The following is a 17700-nucleotide window of genomic DNA, read 5'->3' on the forward strand; positions in this document are numbered from 1 at the left end:
CTTTTGCAGTAAATGAGGAAAAGAGCCAAGTACTTAGGAACATTACAGAATCAATCCCTCCTCTCAGAAGTTAAATTCTCCCAATTTACTAATAGCTACTTAGTGCTAGCATCAGGGACCCCTCTCTGGGATCTGATTCCACAGCAGATTGCACATGGTCTTTGATTTTGATGGGATCTGACTTTTACAGCAGATTACACATGGTATTTGATTTTGATGGTGGCCTGTGGAGGGGAGAAGCCTGGCCAAAGCCCATTGCACCTCGTCAATAAAGCTCCCTCCTACCTTTGCTAAATGAGGTGATTGGCATATTACATAGCCCTTGACTTTACTGGCAACTGGTGAGTGATGGGTGGGCTTACAGTTTGCTCTGATCCCGACCAAAAGAAGAGGGCTGATCGCAGATGAGCATTATGTCCCCTCTGCCCTCATATCTGCCCTACAAGGCAACCAGTCAGCAGCTGGTATGATGCACAGTCAAAAGAAGACATGATCATCCATTCATAGGAACCTCATCTTCTCCAATTTCTCACCGGGACCTGTCCGTTGTGGATACCTCCTCACCAGGCAATGGCACTTGAACTGTACGATCCCATCTCTTTCATGGGACTGCAAATGAGCATGATACAGCATGCTCTTTCTCAACAAACCAAATTAGATTTTTTAAAATTTTGATGTCCTATTCAAGAAAAAGTATTTTATTTATTTTGAAGGAGAATAAAAAGACCTGACACATTTTAATTACAAGAATAACATTAGGGAAGAGAATTAATTTACCCAGCATAATTCCCATTGAAACATAATTCCTAGCAGAGGAAGCAGAGTTCCTAGTAATGATAGCATCAAACACATTTGAAAACTATGTAATCAGCAAGCCAATGCTAGTATTTAGGATCTTTTAAAGAATTCATGTAAGATCACTGGACTGTAAAACTTATGAGATCTGTCCTTTACCACCACTAAACTACACAAGCATGTTAATGAAGCTAGTAGTTGATTTCTTTTATATTTTAAATAAAATTTGCACACCAAATTATTTCTCTCCAAAGTGTTTATTCTTGCTGCCAATCTCACTTTAGCCTTACCAGTGGCAGCAGGCAAAAAGATGCTACCTTCCACCATCTTACCACTAGAACAGCTATCGAGAATATGGTGCTTAAAGCATCTGTGGGCCCTCATTTACACTTCCCCTAATATTGTTGGAGTGGTGGTGGCAAAAGTAGGAAATTAAACACTACTTTCAATAAGGAAAGGTTGATAAACACAGAGGAGAACCCATTTGGCTTGTCTGAGATCTGGTAAATAATTAGCACTTAATTGCCAGCTGCTCTTTTTTTTTTTTTAATATAATCTGAAAGAGTAAGTATTTTCTGGAAGTTTGACTGTGGACAGTACTGTACAGAGCCCTGAAAAGCACAAGGGAACAAAAATAATACTTATGTGAACATTTGTCTCTGTCCTGGGAGCACACATATTTCTTAACCAGTTTCCAAATATCAACCGTTGGGCGAGAGAAGAAGAGACAGGCCTGGAAGTGAACATCTGGACATTGAGTCCAGTCCCTTGCACCTATCCTGCATCTGTTCCCTATAAAATTATCAGTGTTGATCAACATTGCCGTTACTACTCCAGTGCCACTTTTATAGGAAAACAGAAAAATCTAACTGGAATTCATACCGCAAGAGCAGTAATAAAAAACATTTCCAACTTAATTATTCTGGTCTGTTTATTCAGCAGGTAAAATGCAAATAAAAGGGGTAATGTTTTTTATCCCTTTTATTTACTCTTCTTTTTAATACTGCATTTGGAAAAGAATCAGTTTATAGTTGTGCGTAAGTACATTGGGTGGGTTATATTCTGAATAGATGTTTGGTAAGCAAAAAGTAGGTGGATAAAAAAAGACTACAAATCTCCTCTGCATTTAGGCTTTATTAATAAATACAGCCATAACATGCTCCATCTATTCAACAATGATGTTAATGTCAGTGCTAAACTGCTACTAGAACCCGTATATTTAAAGGTAAATGGTTGTTATAATGGTCGTGGCACTCACATGGCGCCAGATTGGGCAATTTTCAGTCAACGGCATATGTGTCTGTGACTTCTGACATTTCAGAAAGTTTGTATGTGAGAGAAAGGAATGGCTGTGACAGTTAACAACATCTGTGAAGGATCTGAGAGCTGCAGACCTAAATGCCAGCTGAGGCTTATTGGAAATTAATATGTGGTAGATTGGTTAGAAGAGTGATGTGGAAAAAAAGTTTTACGACACCTATCCTACTAGCTGTTGAAACCTCCTGGACAGAAACGTGCTTTTCCTTCCTGCTCCCACTGAAAGAGAATGGACCATGGGAATAGTCAGTTCTTCCATTACTTGTATGAGAAAAAACTACTTTTCATATAGGATAGGAGAGGAGAGAACTGAGCAATGCCATCTTTACTTGTAAAAAAAAAAGTTCTGCTAGCTCAGTGAGGACATCTGAAAACGGACTAGCTCTGCTCCGGTGTCTGGGAATGGTAGAAATCCAATTCAAAAGGCAGCACAGCGAGGCCGACAGTAGCTATCTCTGCCTTTTCTACTCAGAGTGCTTACTATACATTAGAGGTATATGATCTTGCTTAAAAAGCTGAGAGGTGAGCCTTGTGCCATCTCCCTTAGACAAAAGCGTCCTAACCCAGCTCCCAGTGACTGTTCTGTGGAAGCTGTTCACCCCGCGGCCCTCATCACCAAAGACGTATTTATTTATACCCCGGGCATCTCCCTTTGAGGGAGCAGTGGGTGTAAGGAGGGAGCTGCGATGCATTCCAGCAGCTCTCCTCACCCTCCCAACCACAACAGGGAGGCATATTACAGACCAAACTGTCCTTCCCTGGAGGAACCCTGAAAGCCTGTAATGACTGCTAGTCACCTGGCATTTATCAGAGCCCTTTAAAAAAAAGTGTATAAGTCTCAGGCGCACGTGCTATTTATTTTACATGCTAAAGGATTAGTAAACTGCAAAAGCTAGTCCTCAGTGGGTAGGAAATGTCAGGAGCAAAGTGGCCTTTGCAGCAAGACCTTGAGTTGCATATTGAACAGCAAGGGCAGGACGGTATTGAATAGGTGATGATTAACCGTGTGCTCGCTGTCTGCGGCACTGAACGGGGAAGGGTCTCTGAGGTATATGAAGCAAGATACACAGGCAGTACTTCTGGCAATTCCTGGCTTCTGAGTGCTCAGGTTCGCAACCTGCATTGCTATTTGAGCGAAATTGATATTGTCCGGGGGAAAAAAATACAGAAGACAAGACAAAAGAGGACTTTTCATCACGCTGCCTCAGTGACACCCACGTGGGTCATCAACAGGGCCAGAATATGTTCAGCCTGCTGCTGAGACACCCTGAGCTAACAGAGTCGGCGGCACCCACAGCAGCGTATCGCCCTTTGTGTCAGCCCTACGCCGACCACCCACGACTGTTCCTATTGTTTTTGCTTTCCACCCCGAGCACTAATTTTAGGAGAGGCCCCCCCCGCCGCGCATCCCCTGCTCGTGCAATAACCCCGTGGCTCGGCTTTAATGCGTCACCGCCAAGGAAGGGGAGCTCGTGCTGTCGCTGTGCGTTGGGAGTAGGAACCCCAGTTCAGCTAATGGATCAGGGCCCTTAGGGGATGGGGGCAACGAGGTGCCTCTTAAATGTCCCACATACTCCCCAGCGTGTGCAATAGCAGCGCTGTAGTACGCTCTCCGGAGAGAACATAGGTGGAAGCATGATTTAGATGGGGATTTCTGGATGACACCCTTGCCTGCAGGAGCTTAAATTCAGCCCATCATGCTCAGGGAGTTGTGAGAGGAAAGAACATTATCATACATTTACATGGTGCGATGAAGCACCGTGCAGAATTACCAGTCTATTGGCAAATGAACCAGTTCAGGAATCAGGACAGCTGTGCAAGCACGGCACCGTACCTTGGCCAATTAAACCTGCCGAAAAGGTGGAACTAACTCGCTCAATTAGAGAGCCATGCTGAAGGAGGTGTGCTCTGTAGACTTAGGACTAACTTGAGGAGTAAAACATTGCACCGATGGCTGTGCTATGGAGGTGGCTCATGAACAACCCTGGATAACCATTAAATTCTAAAATTTACTTGGAAATGTGCTAATGAGTGCCATCTCCTATGTGGCCAACTGACATTTTTCAAAGGCTTCCAACGTTATCAGTTTCAGGCAGATTTTATAAAGGATATGGAAGCCACATCATTAATTCAATAGCGACTCACTGCCAAATTCTGAGTCCTTGTTGCAAAGCATGAAGGTGTCAAGTGCATTTCCTCAAGAATTTTCTTTGGTGGACAACAAACAAGAAGAGCATAGTTTTCATGCTTTGTCCTTGGAATGGCCGAAACATTTTGATGAGAATTTTTTCAAAAGAACTTTGGTTGCTACTCCACATGGAATACGATAACCCAAATGGTTAAAATTTGGAGAAATTATATACCCACTGAAAACTGAGTCTTATAATGGCAAGCATTAAGCAACACTACGAGGTGATATTTTCTGCATTACCTATAGTCATGTATCTGGTAAAACATTTCAGACAGGGAGACAAGATTTAAAAAATTCTTACAGCTGTGCTGTGAAGTATTGTAAAAATAGTTACAACTAAAACATCCTCCCTTGTGATCACAGACTTTGTTAGAGAATGCCAAACACTGCTGGAAAAACAGAGCCATGCGAAAAGTGATCTGCTTGGTATGTGTGTTCTCATGTAGAAATAAATTGAAGGCAATACCACCTATGCAGCAGTGACAAGTTAATTCAATTTCCATCTCAAAATCAGGTAAAGTGTATCTCATTTGTTACCATGGATACAAGACATTATTTCCATTTGTTTGAGATCTCACAGTGGGTATGAAATTAAACTGTGACACAGTTTTATGGAGGAAGTTGACTAAAAACCTCATAAGTTCAATGTCATTAGTCCAAAGGATTTTCTTTTTTAGACACACTAAATAAGCAGGTTGCTACTACTGCCCATAAGGTATACTTCATAAGCAAATATCTGTGTGATTTTGCTGATGCTACTTTAGATCAGTAGGAGTGATGGAAGAGAAAATAAACATTCACTTCATCAGTCCTGCAAATGCAGGGAAGAATCCTGAAAAATGTCCAGATGGTAGAAGTACATTCAAAATACATTGATGGTGTGTTATTTGCTATTGTTTGGCACCAAAGTTGTTTACAGAAAGTTTTTTGATTCTGAAAATTCATCTACTTTTTCTCAGATAAATCTGCTTTTCAGGCTGCGGCTCAAATCACTTGTTCTCTAGTTTTCAAAGTTAGAAGAAGAAGAGGTGTATGAAAAAGTGGGGGAGAATGAAGAGGAAAGAAGGAGGAAGAATACATTTTTTTAATGCTGACACATATACAGGGTTCAGGAATTCAATGGCATTCAGTTTACCTTGTCTGAAATTAATTTTAATATATACAAAAGGATAAAAGGGAATACAGGTCTTCTTGTTAAATTATTACTACTCAAGTCCTGGCTATATGTTTAATATTTCATAGAGAGACTGATTTCCATAGATGCTGAGGACCTGCTATACCCACGGATTTCAGCTAAGGTTGTCATCTCTCAACATTTACAAAACCAAGCTGAGATAAAACAGAGTCTACCTAAATCAAAGGTTTACTTCTAAATATTTATGCATGAACCGCACGAAAAGCACAAAGGTTATGGGATGTCATGACTATGGCTAATCATTGAAATCCAAAGCCATCATCCAGCTGCTTAATTGACTGATAATTTCCCACCAAATATTCTGAACTCCACCTCCCGTGCTTCTGTGTTGTTGCCTTCCTCAGCATATTGTCAGACTGGATTATCTGCAATGTCTTCTCCAGCTCCTTGGGCCATCTCTAATTATATCCCATTGGGAGTTAGTAGGTCTGACCCCGAGATGGCAAACTAGAAAAATTCAGAACCTCACAGCAAAATTGCCATGAACATAGAAACTCTCAGAGGAATAGGGACTACAATGTCCATTGCTAGCTGAACAGAGAGATAAGTAAGTCACTCTCTGTTATTGACTTGCTTTATTAACATTTGCTTGAAGTTCAATAGAAATCTATTTATATTCTACAGACTTGATTATCCTTCATCCAGACCCCAGGTAGGAAATTATAATAATGCAAAATGAGCATTAGGGCTCTAGCATTTTGATTTAGTAGTATTTTGTGCCCACTTTTCACTAATTTTAATGGAGAATTAGCACCAGGCTGAAATTTAGCACAATATTTATATATGCAGTTAAATTTAATGAAGCCAGTGATATTTAAGTATCCATTTATATAAGATCATGAATAGACCTCAAGCATATCTAAAGTATACTGAAACCTCAAGTATTTCTGATTAATGACTTCATTCCTAAGTTCGGGAAAGATTTTATTCCTGCATTATCGATGACTGATTTTCGATTTTTCAAATATTTTGTTCAGAAGTATTCCACTATACCATAAATCACCCTAATTTTGTAAAACTTTGCAGGCTTAAAGGGCTATATAAACACATGTGTAGGCTTGTCTTGTGCTCTGTTATTTGGCATTAGGTGGGATTTGCAGACTTGTTGGATTCGACGGGTACCGTGATAGCCATGCAATTCCTAACCCAACTAGGCAGCTCACATGTAAATGAATGTCTCCTGGGTTTTGCCATAAAAAAGCAGGTTACTGCAATCGGGAAGTGGGTGCAACTTGTCCCCTTCTGGAATCTAATAACCGGGAGTGATAGAGGAGTGCCCGTGTTGCTTCAGGGCACAGATGAAGGAGGCAAAATGAACCTCTGCAGTGACATCTCGAGAAGCTCCATTCTAGATGGGAGCCCAATCCAGCGTCACGGTGAGACACTGCCATTGCGCTCTGTCTTGTATCAGCTGAATACAAGTGCCTGGGCAGGAACGATGTTATACACATGCGTGTTGAATGAGGGGTGCTTACGTGTTAGTGACGTGTCGGATGAAGCAGTGGGAGCAGTCTGGGTGTGCTTGCCAAGACTTGCCCAGCACAATGTCAGGAGCACATCAACTAATAAAGGAGAATGCTTAAGATAAACTGACTCGCCCCTGCAGGGACACACTGTGGTTTCTGGCTGACCGGTGTCAAAGAAAAAGCTTTGTTGCTGCACTAAACCACTTCTTTAAAAAATGCCTGAATGAAAAGGTTACACCCGTGGGTCAGCATAAATGATAAAAGCTCAGGAGATAGCATTGATGTTGCTATGCACTTTCAAGTTAGCAGGAGGGTAGTCCGGACAAGCTGGAGATGTATCAGTCATCCTCAAACATGAGCAGAAAAAGACAAAGCTGAGAAGCAGAGATGCATCTGAAGATGCAGATGAATGCAAATGAAGACACCACAGAACATTGGCTATGCTACACTGGACAAACTTTCTTGAACTTTTGTGTGGAATTAGAGCCAATTGGATTAAGTCGGGAGAGCAATTGGGGATGTACTGAAGTAATTTGCTCCTAACTAGAACATGCATAAGGAGTTTTCTTGAATGATCAGTGGGTTTACAGTTGATGAATTCCTAAAATAACTATCCCTAAATATGTCCCCAATTTCTCCTCCCCTTTCCCCCATCTAAAATCCATAAAATTTTGACTCTGAAAAGAAATCAGGACCTTCATGACTAATAGTCTTAAGTCCAGCACAGCCCCATGGTACCACTTTCCTAAAAAAGAAGACCTGTTCTTTTCTTCCTTAGCAATACCTGCTGCATGCCTTGCATTGTCTGCTGTAGGAACTGCAGCTGCTGGTCCTTTGTAAGGCTTTCTTCTGTTCGAAAGAGTTGTCCTTTCTCCTGTTTCAGGAGCTCCACTTCATTCCTATAAGCATCCAGCTGCCATCGAAGACTATCGTTCTCTTCCTTTAGCGCATATGCTTGGGCGGCTAGAGCTAAGAGAAAATGAAAACGGGAAGAAATCAGTAAAATGGATTGTTTCCTTACAAATAACGCAGAGGACATTGTCAGGGGAGATGACAATACAGCTGAAAGCCAGTGAGACATTCCGGAGCTGAGACAAGACCCAGCAGAGCTGAAAATGATTAGGTTCTGGCAAAGACCGTTGCTGGGAAGTTATTTCCTGGGATGGAGGGAGCCATAAAGCGACCCTGGATAATTCAAACACTACTTGCAATCTGGCTGCTAAATTTAGGCTTATATTTTAGGAAGAAACTGGCATGCAGTCCAAGGGCAAAGCACCCACCAACTTTACAACATTTTCCCAGTGATGTTATACGAACCAATGCAGCCGTTTAGTATTTATACTAGTGTAGTGGCCAGATGTTCCAGTCAGATCTGTGCTAAGGAATTTTGACTACATAAAGTTGCTGGATTTAGTCCCATGAGAGAGGAAACACAGAAATTCCTCTCCAATCTCACTATGAACTACTTCGTAGCAATGGTTATGAGGAACCATTTAGACGGAAAAATGATGTAATAGAGTAAAATTATATAAAATGCAAATGCTCAAAAAAAGTGTTGGCACTACAAGAACATTACTACATTAAAGACATTGAAAGACACTTAAGTCATTTCCTTAGGAAGCTCCATTTGGCCCCTTTTCAATTTAGAATGGCATTTTTATTATCATAACTGATAGCAGGTGTTTGTGAAGAAATCGATTAGTATGCAGGGATGGAAATTACATTTGCCAAATGACTTGCACAGTCTGCAATATAAGCTAAAATTTGTATAGCAAAAGGCAGAAGGCTATAAAGCATGTACTAGGAACATTATTTAAATAAATTATCCAAACATAAATACATATAGGGAAGTGTGGCATTCATTACTTTAGGGATGTGGTTATCATCCTTTAGAAGAACCCACTCCTAGTAGTATTTATACTTGGCAGTAGCAGTGGTCATTTGGCATAGGAAACTGCCATACTATACTATTTTCCTTCTTGGAACCTGGTAACACAACAACATTACAGACCAGCTGTAATTAAAAAACAACAGTCTACCATAGCCAATTCTATCAACATTTGGTAACTGAAGCACATAACTGATTTACATTCCTGATTAAATGATTTCAGGCTTGGTATCACAGCATTCTTTCTTGCCCACCTACAACAGCAATATGGTTAAACTGCAAATTATAGGAAATTGTATATTAACTCCATTTAATGTTAGGCCTCTCTTGACTAGACCTTCCGCAGATAAAGAGTCCCCTGTTCCCCATGATAACATGATTCAACACATTTGTGAAATTATATCAGCACTTAGATAGAAAGTCACAATATTTCATTACCGATAAAAATGTTTTATCTTTGGTAGGACAAATCTACCTTTTTCTTAGATAATTTTTACTAATTTTAAGATAGTACAAATGCATTATCCAAAACAAAGTACAGTTAGCTACTATTCAAACACAGACATGTATTGGTTATTGCGCTTAATTTGGATATTCTACAGAATCTCTCTGGAAGATTTAGCAACAGTTACAGTATTGTTACATCAAATTAAATTGTTCTGAAAAGCATGTAATCATCCTTCCATGACAAAATTTACCCTCAAGAAACCGCAATGATGAGTCCAATGGGCAAACAAGAGGATGAAATCCTTTTTTTTTTTTTGTAAGAGCCAAAAAGCTACAATAAAAGAAAGGGGGGGGGGGGGGGAGAAGAAAAAAGAGGCCAAGCAAATAAAAACCTCAATCTAACAAAAACTCAAGTCAAAATTAAATAGTTTGAGTTGGAAGGGACCTCTAAAGATCATCTCATTCCAACTCCCCTGCCATGGGCAGGGACACCTTCCACTAGACCAGGTTACACAGAGCTCCATCCAACCTGGCCTTGGACACTGCCAGGGATGGGGCAGCCACAGCCTCTCTGGGCAACCTGTGCCAGTGCCTCAGCACCCTCACAGTGAAGAACTTCTTCCTCACATCCAATCTAAACCTACCTTCTTTCAGTTTAAAACCGTTACCCCTTGCCCTGTAACTACAGGCCTTGGTAAAAAGTCCCTCTCTGTCATTTGTGCTCTCTTTCTCCTACCAATTAGACTCTCCCACAACTTAAAGGTTTTTTTTTAAAAGTAATACTCAAATCTAGCCAGAAACTGCCTGCCCTTCTGCTCTCTGGCAGCATGAAAGGAGGCCATCACGGGCGTACTCAAGTTTTTACAGTGGCTTGGCAGCAGTAATTCATCTGCTGTCCATCACCTAAGCCAGCTCTTAAAAAACTTCTGCGAGCTGCTGTGCAAGCGGAGGGCGTAAGGCCGATGTACTTGTTCATCACCGTCCTCACTGAGATGTGGGTTAGGACCCAGATTCAGACGAGGTTCAGGCTGCCCTACCTGGAAAGGCTGCCCTTGTGTATTTTCTGGGTCACGCTACAGCCCGGTTGCAGAACTTCTTCTCCTTTTTGTCCTCCTAGGTGAGTTCAGGCTACTGAGCGGGGCAAGGGACAGCACGAGAAATCTGCTACCGGGGCAGCAAATTAGGGGCAATGGAAGGGGCTACGACATATTGCAGAGGTAAGTAACCTGTAGGTGACGAACCTATTGGTGTTTAAAAAATAACTCATCCAAATGGAACAAGTCACCGAATATATGAGGGGTGAAGGTAACCGCCCATTCTTCCTGTAGAAATACAATACAGCTTTTTTACTGCTAAAAATATCAGAGGTGCACCTCTGAATGCCATTATTTTATTTCACTATTTTAAATTTCTATTTAGTATACCATATTAAAACCTATATGACAATAATTACATTGCAGTACTACCAAGAAGTCCCACCCAAGGACGGGTGCCCTCTTATTCTAGATTGCAGACACCGGAAGACAAAGGCTGTGTTTGGAAGAGGTTACAAACTATTTTAAGACAAAATGGAAATATCTCAAAAAACCTAAAGTGAGAGATTAAGAATACAGCAGAGATAAGTTTGTGATATTAGGCAGGATTCCCAGAGGTGTACAATTTTTTATCAACATTATTATACACTCTGGTGATCTACCTAGCCGTTCACAATAAGCGATTAAAGACAGAGTCCAACGTAGAAATATGTCCTTAAATAAGAAAAATTCAACACATATAGATAGCAGCAGTGTAACAGAATACTAAATTGTCACAAGCTTTTAAATGAATTAATTCTAGGGAAGAGTTCACAAACGATATGACATTAAATACATGTAGTTCCTTTGCTATTTAATTTAAAGCTACATGTAGTCAGTTCCTAACGTGTGGACAGAGTGGTTAGCAGAAAAGGAGAATAAGTCAAAGGCAGGCACCTGGTGGACCCCAGGGGCTCCAGCTCATTCAGCACTGGGTAACTGTTGTAAACAAAATCAGAAACATTCTTTGTGTTGACCTAACTATAATTTTAAGATATTTATATTTTAGTGCACTAAAATTAAAATAATTCTGGATTCAGACCAATGTCTCTTTTGATTCCAAACAAAGTATCTATTATATATAAACTAATTATAATTTATTTTTAATTATATTTCATTTATAATAATTATATATAATAATATGTAATTTATTACATATTATATAAAGAAAGGCACTTCATTGAATACTAAATTAAAATTAGAGGAGAATTTTGGGGGAAAAGGGAATCTTCATTTTAAAAAGTAAATATTTTTCAAATTTTTACAGAAATTTTTGCTATGACTTCATTGACAAAGGTGATGAATGTAGTTTTAGTTAAAAAATAAAGTTTACTCAGCTCATCTCAATGCTACTTGTCAAGCCATTTTAAGTTTGGTAGTTCAGATACTCATCTACAAAATCCCTCTCTGAGACATGCTAAAAAGCATCTTAGGGTAGAAAGACAGTGAACGCTGAAAGCATTTACAGAAGAACTATATACAAGGAAGCTAAAAGAAAACTCTGACAAAAATCCCAAATAACTGCCTGTGCTGCAAGCAGACGAAAATGTTCCTACCTAAACAAACACAGCTGGAAACCAGCTCAATATATGGTTTACAGCATTTTCACTGAGGGATGCAAAATGATACCTGCCAGTCTCAGAGAAGCAGCTGGGGGACGATTAGACATACATTAAGGGGGGGAAACCTTCACAGTGATATTTTGAGGACATCTAAGAGGTTAGTGTGGTTTCCTTGTGCTGAGGCAGAAGTGCTATATACAATTTGGCAACAGCCTCAGTGGCAAGATGCAGCTAGACCCAGGCTAGACCCAAATCAAAAAGATCCTCTTTTTTAAAACAAGAAGTGACTGGCTAATCAGAAATCCACTGAAGTCTAAGGACATACCCATTGACTGATGTCTCAGAAGAAACAAACAATTACCTTTATTCTTCTAGGGCATCTATCTCCGATAGTTAGGAGAGTGCTTTCTTTATGAGTAGTACTGATCTGTACCTTTTACTTTTAGCTGGTACTCTGTGACTATATTTAACCTAATACATAATAATGCCCACTGGAGCCAACGTAGAGGAAGTCTTCACAGGTGATACAGGGTAATTGTAGTATTTTATGACTCACATCATGTCATAGTGACCAGGAAATAAAGTGAACACCCCAGATCTCTGAATGTATCTATCTATTGAGGAAATTAGGGAGAATTCAAAATTTTCTACCAGTTCTACTAATGCACACCTGCGCTATGCATTTCTCATTAGATGATGCCCTAATAACATTACAGTTAACACTAATGGCAGACTGCTAATTCGCTTACTGGGGACACTCTGGGTTGAAATGCATAGGGCAGTAGGTTATCATCTCAAGAATCTGAGGCAATCTGAAAGTAGTATCTGAAAAACAAATGAGCAAACACTAACGACAATAACAGAAACCCCTCTTGTAAATTCAAGAGCACAGACTTCCCTTAGGTCCTCCTAGCAGAACTTCTTCTATAGATCTTTTTTTCTATAGATTTTTTCCTATAGATTCTTCTATACTTGTATAGAAATAGATCAGAAAACTGAAAACTTCTGTGCTTATTTGTCTATCTTCAGACTTTTGGTCTAACCTCTTCAGCAGAATTTCTCAGGGTTTTGGAACTTTAGCCAATGTATTGATACAGTGACGTGGGTGAAAACAGATGAAGAGCATATTCCCAAACCTTCCTGCCATCTGAGTTCTACTAATGCCATTATCCTAATTTCCTGCGTTGAAAATAAGGTTTTAAATGATATAATGCTCCTTTTGATAACAGCAACAAGAAAAGCATCAAAAACTGTCAAAATGATGGCTGTTATTATGGTAATTTTTTGCATCACTCCCATTGCAGAGCATTTACAATGTCAAAAAAAAGCCATCTTGCAACTTCAAAGAGTTTTCAGCTTGAGGGACTGAACAAATGTGAGAGGAGAGAAATAAGGGCACAAAGTTCACAACTATAAATACAAACAATAAAAGTTATCCCCGGCCTCCAGCTAGCTTGCTTGTTTTTCAAATAGGTGAACTGTGAAGCAGTAGAACCAGAGGAAAACCAGCAAGGAAAAAATCTTTCTGGAGGATCTGGAAGGGCATGAGCCATGTCTTGATGGTGTAGAAAACAGGGTAAGTTATACAATAACGGCATTTGTCATTGTAAGGAAGATGGTCTTAGCAGAAGTATAGCGTGGATGGTCTTAGGAGATACGTTGTGTGTTATCTTGAGAAAGGGTTCAAGTGAGGGCCAAAGAAAAGGAACTCCTGGAAGTCACACACAAGGTTACACGGTTTGGGTATGAAATTTGACAGAATAAAGGCAGAGGTCAGATTCTAGGAAAAGCTAGGTGGAACAAAAGAAAATTTTGGACCTGAGTTCAGTACATGAAGGAAGAGAAAAGGAAGCGTGGTAGGATGACTGGTGGTGGCACAAGAAAGATGGTGGCATAAGAAAGATGGTGGCATTTTGAACAGTTACTGGGTGTAAGGAGGAGGAGATCAAAAGTGAGTAATGGGCCTGTTTTCATGTGGAATGTGAAACTGTGAGAGGATACACCGGTGTGTGCGTGCTGCCGTGTGTCAGGAAAGGACGATGCTGAGATTGGAGCTTCCTTGAAGGAAAAAAAATTCCATTTCATAGACTAGATGGGACCACTGGACCCTCATTAATTCTTACCCTATAAGGTTCTACTTAGTGCTCCAGCCCACAGGAAATTAAATTTTGTGCTACAGTCGGAGGATGGAATTGTGATGACGCAGTGGCAGGGGGTGTGTGAGGCGATGCCAGTGGGTGACCCACACCTTGAGGTGGGTGGGAAGGTCGCGTTTGCAGGAGGTCTGCGAGGTGGTGGGATGGAAGGCACGGCCCTCATGGCAGACGGAAAGTTGGATGGTCTCTGCGGTGGGGACACACACTGAGCAACTAGAGAAGCATTAAGCTATGCCTCCACCGTGAACTGGGTCAAAGCCGACCCTCTCTCTGTATTCTCCACTCGTCGTCAGCTCCTGGCAGGATGAGTTGAGGCCGTTATTATCTATAACTGCCCAGGTATAGGTCCACTTGTCTCACACCTGACGTTTGTAAACCCTACCATAAAAACTGAGCTCTGAGAACAAGTTTTAGTTACGTATGCTCTGCGCACAGTTCAAAGGGAAAGCAACTCTCTGACTTAGGTACACCTTGGCCGCTTTGAGGCATCTTCTCAGCCCATTTTACAACAATGTCGGGCTCCTGAGTTCTCCGATATCTAAAGTGGCTTTGATCCATTGCCTTGAGTTCCTAGAGGACACTTTCTTTTCTTTACGGACAGTTACTAAATATCCGATCACCAGCATAAATAGTGCTCGGACGTCAATGACGGGTGCATAGAAATATGTCTGATATTAGCAGATAAAAGCACCATTATTCCTATACCGCATTCTTTAACAAATGCCTCTTCCATTGTTCTCCCATGTTTCCACAAAAATAGACTATGTCACTTGGCTTTTAAAAAAAATCCTTTGGTTAAAGCTTGAAAGCAGCTAGCTAACTAGCCTGAATAAACTCTGAAAACAGAATTAGAATGGTATAAAAATAAATCATTTGGGGCAATTAGAAGCTAACCTAGCCATGAACAGTTTTTTCTTTCCCCCTTCAGACATAATGTAACCAAACAATGAAGCAATTTCCACATTTTTTTCTAATGTTAGGCACACTTCATTTGAATGTCTCAGTACCTGCAAATTTACACTCTAAGGGCACTAATTATCCTGTATGAGGAGGGGTTATTGTCATTAATGTTAGTGGGAGTTAGGGCCCACACACTGGGAGGGAGTTTTACTCTTTTACAAAACCTGCTTTATTCAGGTGCAGTTGCTTCAAAGTCCTTTCCTCACCATGCAGCCTATGTTCAATGCAGAGAAGCTCATTATACCAGTTACATTCATGATGATACCAGATGTTCAAATTGAATACTCATGAGAATTATTTTCAAGCTTCCTATTCACATAAAACTTGCTGGCGAACAATTAGTAAATGGAAGGATGCTGCCAAAAAAAAAAAAGAAGGAAAAAACAAAAAAAAAAAAAAGAAAGAAAAAAAGAAGAAAAGTTGCACCATCATTTAACTGCAATTTTATCCATCCCATCCAGTACAGACAGATGTAACATTTGAGAAACCAAAGCATTTCTCTGAAGAGACATTTTCTCAGTTTACAAAACTTCTTCCTGCTTAGCAGACTTCAGCAATAGCACTGTTCTTTCCGAGGTTTACTACACATGTGGCTCACCAGTAATTTATGAAGGCTTATTATTTCTTGTGTAATGAAGCATATCTCTCTGCAAATAGCAAAGAAGGTGTAGGAAATGGGAGGACAGATTACAGTCCAGCTGGGCCTAATAACAAAAAGTAGCACGCAAATGCTGGCTCTGCAGTGGACTAAGAAAGCCCCAGAGAGCAGTGCTGCCAACTCCTGTGGTGTTATGATGAGTCTCACGATACCTGACATTTTATTTAAAGCCCTAGAGAGATCATTAACTGAAAACCTCCGCTTTAAGTTTCTGGACTAGTAGCTTCCAAACTTTCTAGACTGTGGATCAGTACCGGCTCTCTGTACTTCACCCTGCTCTCACAATCTCTGACTTTTCATTCAAAACACTAACAAGGCAATTTGATCTCACTGTTCTAGCCAGTCCTAGGAATAAGATGCAAATTACTTACCACAGTCTTACAAGTCATCATTGGCTCAGGAGCTCAGTTTGGGATCATTGATCTAGACCTCATGGTTGCAAAAACCCCACTTGAACAGTGAACCAACTTTCTCTAAAGGGCTCAAAAGACAGAAGGCTAATCTCCCACTTTAAGCCAATCTTTCTAGCCCCCTCTTGGTACCTTCCTCTCTTTTCCCTCTGTACTGGTTCTGTTCAGTTCACTTCCAAATACATGAGTCCATCTCTTTGCTTATTTGTAACTGCCACTTGCCTGACATTTCCAGATGTTTCTCTCTTCCCTCACTTACACTTATTTTGCAGTACCTTCTCCAGTCCCTTCTTACCCAGTTCTGTCCCAGGTAACTTGCAGCATTAAGTGATTTGGACTTTTCCTACAAAGATGTCACATCACATTACTGAAACGCACATTTAGAATTTGGAAGAGACCACCTTGTTACAATAACATCAAAGCCTGTCACATTTTAGGTCTATTTTACTTGACAGCATCTCTTTGGAGAACAGGAATCTACATAGCTCATAAATGATATTTTGACAGTTGCTAGTTAATATCTGCCCCGTTGAGACCAGTTTCTCCGGGTCACCTCCTTAAAGCAAAGGCCCCTTATTTCCTCTCCTTTTTGGGTTGCAGTTCTTCTACTGCCACCCTTGATATGTACCAAGCCCAACTGACTTGGCATATGCGTAAGGGGAGACAGGAGAGGGAAGAGTTGGCTCTGCACGGACAACTGTGATGGGTGGACGGTTAGTTGGGTTGGTTGTTGCGTTGCCTCTCCTGCTCGGTTCTCCTCTGGCACTAGGGGCATAGGAAGCAAGCCATCATAAGAAAATGTAGGGGTGTAACTTTGATCAAAAATAGTAGCAGTTCTCAGATATTTTCAAAATGCAGTAAAAATCACTCCTTTTCACTGCTTATTAGAGTATCTGGTTTGTGATGAGGGGAATTTTTCAGATACTTTATATTTGCCAATAACTGCTGCCTCAGTTAAATATAATTAATCAAGTACTCAGTCTCTTTTAGAGGTTCCGCTTTTTTTCCTAATTGAGAAACAGAACTACTACAACACTTTTACAGAGATTGTGCTTTAAAGATGCCAGCAAAGAAGTGACTTTTTCCTCTAATCAATGATATTAAAAAAAATGACTGTATTCCTGTAACACGAAAAGTGAACAGAGGACATTTTAGTCTTGAGGGCAAAGGAGTATGTTCACTCAAGTAAGAAAAGTGCTGGTTACTGGGGAGATGCCAAGTGGCACTGATGACCCTCTCCCACATCAGTAATGGAAAAATGCCACTTGTATTAATGGTGCTTTGCAACTGAGGGTACAGACATTTGAATTCTGCATAGCACAAGAGATGCTGATGAATGCTCAGTGTTTCATATATGTTATGTTAATCTTATGTATATTGCATAAATGGATTATATGTATGTGTGTACATGTGATTGACACATAAATTACTTTTAGGATATTCAAACATTATTCCATATAGGTAAATCTGTGTGTAGGTGGGTTACTGATGGTTACTTCTTAGGATTCAGAGTAACTGCTATATTTTTATTCAGACTTAAATAATAAACAGTGGCATTTACAAGATGCCTGGCTGCATTGCT

At 40.3% G+C, this 17700-nt stretch overlaps 1 protein-coding gene across 9 annotated transcripts in view; it reads right to left on the minus strand.

Annotated features, from left to right (window-relative positions):
• The window catches only part of ENOX1 (ecto-NOX disulfide-thiol exchanger 1), a 361993-nt gene that overhangs the window by 35939 nt on the left and 308354 nt on the right, over positions 1 to 17700 (minus strand). For all 9 annotated transcript variants that reach the window (XM_030036520.2, XM_030036518.2, XM_030036519.2 and 6 more), the window contains one exon: positions 7749 to 7933. In XM_030036520.2, coding sequence (XP_029892380.1) covers positions 7749 to 7933 — 185 coding nt within the window. The remainder of the gene's footprint in view (positions 1 to 7748; positions 7934 to 17700) is intronic.

This window comes from Aquila chrysaetos, chromosome 14, assembly GCF_900496995.4.
Source record: "Aquila chrysaetos chrysaetos chromosome 14, bAquChr1.4, whole genome shotgun sequence".
NCBI lineage: Eukaryota > Metazoa > Chordata > Aves > Accipitriformes > Accipitridae > Aquila > Aquila chrysaetos.